The 11567-nt window shown below is 43.1% G+C and overlaps 1 protein-coding gene across 1 annotated transcript; it reads left to right on the top strand.

Annotated features, from left to right (window-relative positions):
• Window positions 1–135: 135 nt before the first annotated feature.
• Window positions 136–11194, top strand: bicd2 (bicaudal D homolog 2 (Drosophila)). The gene is made up of 8 exons (XM_054785357.1): window positions 136–754; window positions 4343–4555; window positions 5037–5189; window positions 5552–6016; window positions 7187–8173; window positions 8420–8571; window positions 8919–9150; window positions 10001–11194. Exons 1-8 carry the CDS (start codon window positions 521–523, stop codon window positions 10001–10003), a joined length of 2439 nt encoding a protein of 812 aa, XP_054641332.1. The 5' UTR covers window positions 136–520; the 3' UTR covers window positions 10004–11194.
• Window positions 11195–11567: the final 373 nt, after the last annotated feature.

Raw genomic sequence — 11567 nt, 5'->3', positions numbered from 1 at the left:
CCAATTGAAATGTCTTGCTAGTATAGTTGCCATTTCATTTTCAGGCTGTAGATGGCAGCACCACACTGATCTCGTTGCATCTGTCTGCACGATTCCATCAAAGACTCGCAATGCGTTGTGGCTTTTGTAGTTCGTTTGCAAATTGAAGCCTGTACGCAAGTAACGGACCTAAAACTACATTTCCCTTTCCGTTGACGCTCATTTGAATGCCGTGCAGGGGCATTTTTTCCTCTCCACTCGATTATCTCAACACAAGTTTCGTCTGTCAGCGTCAAGAATAGAACAACCCAGGAAAAGTCATCGAGAACGGAAGTCGTCTCGTCCAGCTGGAACCTTGGAGATGTGTAAACATGGCGAATAAGCACAGTGAAGCTGTGAGAGTCCCAACAATGCGCTTCAAAAGCAGACGGCAGTGATTTCAAGTCCTGCTGCTCGCCTTTTTTCCTTCACTGCTCCGGCTACTTTAGCGAAGGGCTGGGTCCCTTTTACAGCTGGGAGTCTGCAGTTCGCCAGCATTTCCATGGAAGACCAGGAATATCCCGAAGGGGTGCTGGTGACTGAGGCCGGGCCTCAGTGGCTCCGAGCCGAAGTGGAACGACTTTCCCGGGAGCTGCGGGAGACAACGCAGGAAAAGATCCAGGCGGCGGAATATGGGCTGGCGGTGCTGGAGGAGAAACAGCAGCTCAAACAGCGATTTGATGAGTTGGAGACGGAGTACGAGACGGTCCGACAGGAGCTGGATCAGCTGAAAGAGGTAGTATAAGGTCACGGTTTAAACACCGGCGTCGACACTGCGTTGTCCATCCGCTTGGTGCGCTTATATAAAAGCCTAGCTTTGTTCTGAATTATTCAACTCTTGCCTCAATTATTAAATAGATAAGTAACCCTTCAAAGAGCTGTATTTAGAAATGTATAAAGCTGTCTTCCCAAAAGTAATACTGTATTGTTGAAATCTCACATGACACTACCAGAGAAGCAGCATTCCAATTGAGAATCTGTTTATTATTGTGCAAGTTCACTTCATCACCCTGCCATCTCATATGCTGTTTTACACGCAAGGACCAACTCCAGCCGTAAACAAATGGCCACATTACCATATTGTTGGGCTTTTTCACTGATTTGAGCCATGCTTATAACTAGCTCTTGTATTGAACATGATTATGTACTGTTGGAAACTGGTGGAAACAAAAAGTCTTAAAATCGTCAGGTTATTTCTATTTTTGAAAAGCATAATGCCATTGGATACATTCCTCATTATAGAATAGCACCACCTGACTGTTTTCGGTACTTGTTGCAGGTATGTTATGCTGCGTTGTGAAGGGATGCAAATCTCTTTGTGCTACACAATTCCATACGCATCGATACACGTCTTACGATACCATAAAAAACCTGTATATTTAAAAACGGAACGATTCGATACAGTATACAAATGATATGATTCGATTTGATATGATTCACCGGTTCCATTTGTTGATGTAGACATGAATCTTACGTTATAAAATAAAAAAAACAATCGTATAAAAGGGTCCCCTCGCATGCAGTAAGGCAGGGGTCCACAACCACCGCGCCGTGGGAAACGTTCAGGCACAAAGATAAGAAAAGAAAAAAAAGCAAAAACACTTAAAATAAAAAAATGTAAATAACCACATCAAATTTTATGTAAATGAATAGCAATTTTAGAAATATGGACCATTATATTTTTTAAAAATATATTCACTTAGAAATACCACAGTTTTTGCATGTTTAATGCAAGCAGGAACTCCTTCTGTTGGACGGTCCTTGAACGCACCATGTAACTTTGTTCCATGCTGCACAGGTAGACTACTATACTATATTTTTACCTCTTTTCTTTCACCTCATATTTGCGTGCAAATGCTGATACTATGTGGATACATAAAGGTAAGATACTGTATAATTACCTTATTGAGTGTTAATGTGTATGTTTGTCATTTGTATATTTGTTCTCTGAAAAACAAAGTCCAGGCTGGTACTGGTGGACGGTGGCTCTTTGGTGATTTTGTGTTTTTAATTTGATGTAGTTCCTGTCTTAGTTTTACACAATACATGATAATTAAGATCAGTTAGATTGCTATAATGTACGTATGTTTTGCTGATGTGTTGAAAATCTTTCCCGGTTACTAGCTAGCGCTGCTCTATTTACATGCATTCTGGTCTTCAGTCATGCTAGGCTACATAGCATGCGTGACAATCCTTTTGCCGGCAGCCGAGGCTCTCACGTTGTTTAAGAGACGGACTGTCAAGCGGTTGCTAGTCCTGCGATACCCAGTGCATGTCTCTACAATGCATTCATCTGAGGATTTATAGCTGATTCTTATCCATCCAGGAGGCTGATACCCATGCAACTGCGTCTCTTGCTTGTCAAACGAGATATCCGCTCGGATCAGTTTATCCTACTCACCTGTAGGCGTGTGCGTGTTTAGTAGCCGCCCAAGTGACAAACGTGAAATAATGATAATAATAACAATAATAACAATGCACAGAAAGTTAACAGAAGGACACAAATTCCTCCAGTGCATTTGTTGAACTCCCACATCCTGCATGATGACAAACACCTCCCCACTCCCTAGTCACTTCCCTTTGCAGGGGATGCACTAGTTAGTCTGTGTTTGATAGTTTTTCAACCACTTACGGAGACGGGTAAACTGGGGGTTGCATAATTAGCGCATGCTGTGAGGAGTCTTTCAAACTTCGAACATGATTTGGTAATTGCCATCCGTGTGACGTCTTTCATGGCGTCAATCAAAGTTCTTGTCACTTGACTCACTGTTGTGGCTCATTGGAAATCACGGTCTCATGATGTTGACCTACTTCCCTATTGAGCGCCATGACTGACCGCAGCCTGGTGTGAAAATCAATTGTTAGGTTTTTGGGGGAAAACAGTAGATCATTGCACTATGTTGTGTTTAGACGACTGCAGGTAATTCTTAGCTGTTCTCTGCATGTATACATTTCAAACAGTTTTCACACTTCCCGTGTCACTGTTCTGAATCAACCAAGCCGCACTGGAATGGAGGACCTGCCAAATAGCCTGTACCTTTTACACACAAAGCAGCAATTGCACGCTTTCACACAGCGACGTACCATATTCATATTAGGTGTGACGAGTGTCTGATGTGACTTGTCTCGCAGCGACAATTGCTTTCATCACAAAAGGGCGGGTGATTTTCCATTATGATAACACATTTTGCTGGACGATAATTATCCTACCAATTATTGCTGAAAAACCATATTATTGTCAACATTATTTTGAGACCATTTTTTAATGAATGTAATGATAATATATGGCATAATAATGCAAGTACACTGTATCAAAAGCAATAAAGTTTAATTTCTCAAGAGTATTTAACATTGGAATTGGAATTCCAAGAGCCTTTAAAATAAATAAATTAAACAACATAATAAATGAAACAAACAAAAAAAGACAAAAAACCCCCAATGAAAATAAAATTGACTCTGTCTCTTTTGCCAAAATTGCACTTAAATAAAAATCACAATCAATCACAATATTTCTGATTTTGAATCTGTCACTTTCATTATTGTCTGAATATTGACAAAAAAACTGAGAAATAAGCTGGAAACACTGAAGTTGACATTGTGTGTCAATGCGGACGTCAGCTCATGTGCACATACACTTCCTTGATTGACTTTTAACAACATTGTGTGTGGAATACCCTGTTTACCTTTAATGAGGTGGAACGCGGGTGGGTCAAAGTAGGCCTACATGTTTTGGATGCAGCAAATGCGTTTGGTGCACAATGAGGTGTTACACTTGGGGAATCACGGCAGCTGAAACGTAAGTTCCACCGTTTTGTATGATTTATTTCATTGTCTTTGTCACAAACGTTTTCATGTCACGAAATGACGATGTGCAAACAGGCTGAAATTGACATCAGATGGTGTTTTATGCACAACAGGCACCAAGAAAGTACTCCATCGTGTAGCACACCACACACACAGCTAACAAGTAGTGCACTCGCTAGCGCCTAGCAAAGAGACTGAATGATTGACAGGAGGGTTTATTCACTCTGTTCGTTCCGCTATAGAACCAACACGCCCAGGTGTTGGTAATAATAATAATAAAACCTTGTTGGAGGACGTTATATTCAAAACGGGTGTGTCCCATTACATGCATTGTTCGCTGCCTCTTTTTAGCTGTTTTTTATATCTTTAGAGCGCAAGAAAAAGGCGTGTGTTAATGGTTCACATAAGGATTGTGGATGATGGGATGACCCCCCCAGAAAGTGCACTTTTCCTCTAAGCCTGCTTGAAGGCGCTTCTGTCCGTGATTCTTTCCACGTTTCTCCATCCTTTCTGTCCTCAGGCTTTCGGGCAAGCGCACTCAGCCCACAGGAAGGTGGCAGCCGACGGAGAGAGCAGAGAAGAGTCGTTGATCCTGGAGTCAGCCAGCAAGGAGGCTCAGTACCAGCAGAAGATTGTAGAGCTGCAGAATGAGCTCCGGCAGGCCAAAGCCTCCATTGCCAGCGCGCAGGCTGAGAACGAGCGCCTGTCACACATCGCCCTGGAAATGAGAGAGGTGACCTTGCGAAGGCATAATGGGAAGATGATGTTGACTTATGCCGCATCCTTAATCGTCACACGTGTAAATGAAGTCAACTGCTAATAGGGAAAAAGGCTGGTCCTTCATTTGGAATAGGTGCTGCAAAAAAGGCCACAAAGTCAAAGAAGTTTTGAAATCTGCAGTGTTTTCTTGAACTGAGGTCTTGTGAGGTACAATATTCTAACCTAATTCATGACGCGGTTCGAAAATTTGTACAACTTTGCTATAACTTATAACTAGCGATGTGATGAGACACTCAGTTCAGAAGACAAAACTATACGAAATTGGGTCTATGAGAATGAGATAGGGCTGTCAAAAGTAGCATGTTACCGGTGGTGAATAATTTTAATGCATGAGAAATCTTGTCACGTTTTCACCTTGCGAGATCTTGTGACACCCGTACTTCTAACGTGATATAACTTTGCCATATATTTTTTTTTGTTCCTCTACTGTGAAGAATTGCGATCTGGTGGAGCTGCAGCGCAGTCAGCTGCGAGATGACATCAGGGAATATAAGGTGCGGGAGACGCGGCTGCTGCAGGACTACAGTGAGCTGGAAGAGGAGAACATCTCTCTGCAGAAACAAGTGTCTGTGCTGAGACAGAGCCAGGTGAGACTAAAAAAGATGGCACAGGGACTAACACACACTGAACTGGCTGCAGAAAAAAAAATGCTGCTTTGCACTTCAAATTTTGCGTCTTCACTCTGGTTTGTTGAAAATAGATTAATGAATAAATCATCGCTGTTTTGTGGTTGAATACCAGTGTGCAACTGTAGCCAAGGTATGGATATGGATAGAAGTCACCATGACATATCTTGAATATGTCATGGTGACTTCTATCCATATCCTATCTTTAGATAAGACTGAATGATGCTATAAAGGCAAAGATGGTCACATTTGTAGTGTTTTTATGGAACAAAGGGCTTGGTTGGGCTTTAAAGATGCTGTTCTTCTTCTTAATACCATCTTAGGTGGAATTTGAAGGCCTCAAGCATGAGATCCGCCGTCTAGAAGAGGACTCGCAGTGCCTACACAGCCAGATGGAGGACGCCATGCGGCTGAGAGAGATCGCCGAGCGCCAGCTAACCGAGGCCTTAGAGACCATCAAAACGGAGCGCGAGCAGAAGGCCACCCTGCGCAAGGAGCTCTCGCACTACGTGACCATCGGGGGCTCCGTGTACAACGGCTCGTTCAATATCTCCTTCGACAACCTTAAACTCCACGACGATGCCTCCGCCCTGTCCGATCTGGACAATGACGACCTGATTCGCGGATTTGAAAACGGCTTAGCCAAGGCGGGCGACACCGACAAAGACAACGACTCCTCTGCGGGACAGAGAGGAGACGGCTTCAAGCCTGCTCCCAGCCTGGTGGACGACCTGCTCAGCGAGCTCAACATCTCGGAGATTCAGAAACTCAAACAGCAACTTGCACAGGTAGGAGAGCCCATATTAAATTCTTTTTCACCAATTTCAAAGTCTCAAAGGTCCCACTAAAGTGTATTGAAAATAAACTAACCTTGATGCTGGTATTTACACACTTTAAAGAAAAAGTGCGCTGTTTTTGGACTTTTGCCAATCATCCACAATCCTTATGTGAGACATGAACACACATAGCTGGTGTGGTATGGCGAGGCGTCACTACGCCAGAAAGGTAGTTCTTGGGCGTATTGTTAATAATAATAATAATAACAATGTCGCAGTAGCTTGGTTAATTATGCAGGTCACATTATGTGAAGCGTTGTTGTTGTCACCTTTTTTGGGGGGCGGGGGGGGTTTCAGAAGCATTTGTAGGCGGAATAAGTGTTTCCCATTACGTGCTTCTTAGCGCCCTCTTTTTAGCTGTTGATACATCTTCAGAACGCACAGAAAAGAGTGTGTTCATGTCTCACATAAGGATTGTGGACGACGGGCAAAATTACAAAATGTTTTCTTTGAAATGTTTTTTGAAGAGTAAAGTACCGACGCAAGCCCGGTCAGAATTTATCAAGCACAACCAGCTAGTGTGCTCTAATTTTTTTTCATGTGTTTTGTGCTTTTTGCCAGTATGAATGTGGACTTGGTCCTAAATTGTATAATCATTATTGTCTTTAAAAAAGTCTTAAATTTGACTTGTTGAAACCTGCAGAGATCCTGGAGGGAGATGGTAGATTTTTCTCTTGTTTGGTGCTCATAAACAGGCTTTAGGGACACATATTACTGTTAGAACATCATCAAAAAGTCAACAAAGTCAATTTTGCTTAATAACGGACTTTTAATTAAAATACATTTTGGATTCCATAGACCTAAATGTATTTGGAAATGTGAGGGATGCCCTGAAGGGGTCTGTGGGCAAGAGATGTCTTTGCAATCTGACATATTTGGAGCACTTTTGCAAGGGACAGTGTGCAACTACAGCCAAGTCAAGATATGTCATGGTGACTTCTATCCATATCCTATCTATAGATAAGACTGAATGATGTTATGAAAGCAAAGATTTTTACATTTATACTGTTTTTTTTAATGGAAAAAGTACATTTGTGCAGGACTTTTACTGCAGAGTGTGAGCTTTCTATATTGACAGAAGATATTGTTCTCTCATGTTTCATGTGTGGATGTGTGTTTTAGGTGGAGAGGGAGAAAGTGGCCCTAATCAACACTCTGCAGGAGAACCAGAAGCAGCTGGAACAGGCCTACGGCACCGTGTCTGAGCAGAAGGAAACAGTCAATAGACTCACAGAGAACCTCAGCGCCATCAGGAAGCTTCAGGCCAGCAAGGAGCGCCAGTCTGCGCTGGACGGCGAGAAAGATCGCGACAGCCACGAAGACGGAGACTACTATGAGCTGGACATCAACGGGCCGGAGATCCTGCAGTGTAAATACACCGTGGCTGTGTCTGAAGCGGGCGAGCTGAGGCAGGAGCTGAAGACGCTGAGGGCGCAGTACGAGAATTGTCGAAGCCAGTACCAAGACGAACGAGCGCGGCTGGAGAGCGACCTCCAGGAGGTGAGGTCAAGGTTAGCTTCCCTGGAGAAGATTAGCCACACGGATAAACTAGAGGTGGCGCGTCTGGAGAAGGAGCTCCGTCTGGTCAGTGCTGCTGCAGGAGAATCACTTGGCAGCCTCAATGTGGCCCAAGATGAGCTCATAGCTTTCAGCGAGGAGCTAGCCAATCTGTACAACCACGTCTGCATGTGCAACAATGAGACTCCCAACCGTGTCATGCTGGACTACTACAAGGAGGGCAAGGCCATGGTGAGGCGAGGGCAAGAAGCCAAGGACCGCCACTCCTCTGTACTCATCACCAACGGACTCATCCCTGAAACTGACCCTGGAAAGTCAGACTCGGCTGCCCTGGCCCCGGAGCCCCGCCCGGAGCCCATGAACATCTACAACCTCGTCGCCATCATCCGAGACCAGATCCGCCACCTGCAGCAGGCGGTGGATCGCACCACCGAGCTGTCCCGTCAGAGGCTGGCCAATCTGGAGCTGAGCACCGTGGCGGATAAGGACAAGGAGGCTTGCATGGAGGAGATCCTCAAGCTGAAGTCTCTGCTCAGCACCAAGAGGGAACAGATCGCCACACTCAGAGCTGTGCTCAAAGCCAACAAGCAGGTAGACTTTACACTATACGTGTGGTGGATTTGTCAGAAAAATAATAGCACATACAAGACAGCTGGGGTGCATGTTTTGACAATATTCTCCTCCTTTTGTGTGCAGCGGTTCAGGAGTAGAAGAGCTAGCTTGCACATACAAATCCATACAGTTCTGACTGTATTATTACGATGCGATGCAGTTCTACACCACTGCAAGCTGTACATGGTTCTGACTCTGATGCTGATTGATATGCTGATTCTGTAGACAGCTGAGGTTGCCCTGGCCAACCTGAAGAGCAAATATGACAGCGAGAAGGCCATGGTGACCGAGACCATGATGAAGCTCCGCAATGAACTCAAGGCTTTAAAAGAAGACGCTGCCACATTTTCCTCCCTCAGAGCCATGTTTGCTTCAAGGTACGACCCATCCATTTATCTCAGGCGTGCCCAAAGTGGCAGGCAGCTCCTTTTTTATTGCAAAAATAAAATGTAATCATTATTAATGACCTTATTATTAGGTATTATACTCATTTTTTGATAGCTTAGCATATATTGACCTACATATAACAACCATAAAATGCACAAACATTGTGGAAAGTGCCTGATGTAATATTCATCCTCCCATCTGGAAACTGCATTTAGCGAATGTTGACAGCATACGGTCCTGCTACACCACTCAAGAAGAGGCTAAATTTCACCCCCTGCTGGTTGTAGTGTTTATAACCTCATTTCTTCCTTTTAACCCCTTTCCTCTCTCCTTTCAGGTGCGACGAGTACGTGACCCAGCTGGACGACATGCAGCGGCAACTGGCGGCAGCCGAGGACGAGAAGAAGACCTTGAACTCTCTGTTACGAATGGCCATCCAGCAGAAACTGGCCCTCACCCAGCGCCTGGAGGACCTGGAGTTTGACCACGAGCAGGCACGCCGCAACACAGCCACACTAGCCGGGGGTAAGAGCAAGACGAAGGGCAAAGGTGGCGCCTCCAGTCATCATGTAAGTCCAGAGAGATCCCCCGCAGAGTTCAGTTCTATTTACATGGATTCATTTCATCACAGGCGTTATACATCTCCTCATTTGTCTGCCACTACATTTGTGATATGAATAAATTAGGGATGCTCCGATCAGGGTTTTATGCTGCCGATTCCAATACCAATCATCTATGAGTGAAATCGGCCGATACCGATATTGATAGGACTTCCAGGTAGCACATAGTTGGGCTCCAAGTGAGAGAGCGGTCAGCTAACACAGAGTCTTCCACCACTGACAAAGGCTGCTCATCTCGTCCTATGAATACAATGATTTTTATTATTAGCTTAATTAGCTTAGTCATGCACATACGGGTGAGAGTTGTCCAGCGTTTTGACTGATGATCACCCCATGAGCCTGGAAATCTCACCATACGCCGTCATGTGTTTGTTCTTCAAATGCCGTATTAAATAAAAGCTTTTTAACTCGCTACCCTCGACAGATGTTTTTCGTGACATGTGTTGGCAGGTAAGTTCCACACGACAGACATGTTTGTTTTTGTTTTGGAATGCCTGCGCAGTGTGAAGGATAGTGGGAGGGAGTTGGTACCAAGACACCACACTGCACGCAGGGATCGCTACAGGTTGCAGGCTGCGATAGTATTAATCTCAGGTGATCGGCGTTGAAAGGCATGTGATTGGCATATGCCGATCACATGCTTTTTTTCACGGAAATTCCCATTGATCAGCCACTGACCAATGGGAGCATCTCTAGAATAAATAATAAAAATGACCTTTTTTTTTACTGTAGCCTGCTTGTAAATCCTGGCCTAACTCATGAAATAGGATTTCTCTGTCGTCTATCCTTTCTTCCACAGTAAATCTCTCAAGTCAAGTGTCCTTGAGGAGTTTGCTCATTGTATAGTTTCCAGACCAGCCAGAAGGACTGACACCTGCGCTCATGGGGGTCCTCATGCTCTCGTCGACTTCCAAATCACGCAAACAGCAGATCCCACGACACAACAAGGGCCTCGTTTTAAAGTGCCAAAACTCTTGAGTAAGCTGTTCCACGCAGCATCAGATGTCCTTACAGTCTTCCAAGAATGCACGCCACTATGATGACTGACACAATGACCCAGTCACCATACGTTCTGTTGTTGCTTGGCGAATGCGTTGCTTGTGCGTGCGTGCGTGTGTGTGTGTATGTATGTATGTGTGTTTTCCCCACTCAGCACTTTTTCTTTGACTTGTTGGCGCTTTCTTTCCAAGCTGGTTTTAACCTTTTCTAGTATTATGACTTTTTTTTTATTATTTTTTTTTTTTACAGGAAATGCATGTTCATCTGCCAGGTTTATAGTCTTTAAGTCATTGACCTACTTTTCTAGTATTTATTTTGTGTCAAAAAGTCACTTTGTTGTGCTTTTCTTTTTTTGTTTTATTCCCACTAAGCCTGAATTTTTAATCCACTGCTTGGAATAATGAGAAATGAAACCCATTTCTGTTATTAAGCTATTAAGGCTAAATAGGAACATGATATTTTCCAGTATAATGTTGAACTAAAGACATGGGGCTTTGAATTCATGGTCCTAATTCAATTTCTTACAATGTGGCTTCTCCTCTGTAGTCATGGCAACATACTGTATGCTTGTCATCAGTAAGGAAGAGTATTCATGCAAACTTTATTTAAGGATTTCTAAGTTAAGGTCTGATGTTAATAGTATTCATTCACAGAAGAGAGTTTTAATGTATTTGTTTTCATACAGTTTTTTTAAAACAGTTCACCTACAGTGCCATTTTGTGCGATGATGTAAGTGCAATTTCCAAGCGTGGTGCGGATAAATCCTAACCTTTGGTCATGCCAAGTGAAAATATGTTACACAATGTTTCTCACTTTTTCCTACTTCTGCCATGTTTTGTTATAATAACTTATAACGGTTATTGTTCGGTGGGATGGAGGTGGATGGTCAACATTTTACAGATTTGTGATAAAAACACAAGCAAGAGTCATCCTGACTGCAGACGACTGTGCTAACATTTTTGACTGGTGAAGAAATAAAATATTCTAACTCACACTGCCCGGTCCTGAAGTGTTTGTTCGTTATTTTTGAAAAATAAAAGAATTCTACTTTGATATTTTTAAATGAAAATGAATTCGAAGTAGTTCAAGCCATGCAAAACTGAAATTAATCAAGCCTAATTCTCGGCTTTATTTGTGTGATAGCTTCTGTCTTCCAACATTTCAAATTTTTTCTTCTTTAAAATAAGTTGTCTGTAACAAAAAGCGTTTATATTTATTTTTTTTAATTTATTTTATATTTCTGCTTGTCCCTAATCCTAACGCCAAATGTTATGTATTTTTTTAGTATTTTAAAATGTGTATCTCGTATGCAATGAAAGTGGTTAAAGCTACTACCTACTGCGAATGATAAAGACAATTTTTAAAAT

The sequence above is a fragment of the Dunckerocampus dactyliophorus genome, chromosome 8 (genome assembly GCF_027744805.1).
Source record: "Dunckerocampus dactyliophorus isolate RoL2022-P2 chromosome 8, RoL_Ddac_1.1, whole genome shotgun sequence".
In the NCBI taxonomy this organism is placed as follows: domain Eukaryota; kingdom Metazoa; phylum Chordata; class Actinopteri; order Syngnathiformes; family Syngnathidae; genus Dunckerocampus; species Dunckerocampus dactyliophorus.
This window is presented reverse-complemented; position numbering and strand designations above follow the sequence as displayed.

Coding starts and splice junctions, on each gene's coding strand:
- bicd2 (XM_054785357.1), top strand. CDS start 521: ATGGAAGACCAGGAATATCCCGAAGGGGTGCTGGTGACTGAGGCCGGG. Junction 4,556..5,036: donor TCGCCCTGGAAATGAGAGAG/GTGACCTTGCGA, acceptor TCTACTGTGAAG/AATTGCGATCTGGTGGAGCT. Junction 6,017..7,186: donor TCAAACAGCAACTTGCACAG/GTAGGAGAGCCC, acceptor TGTGTGTTTTAG/GTGGAGAGGGAGAAAGTGGC.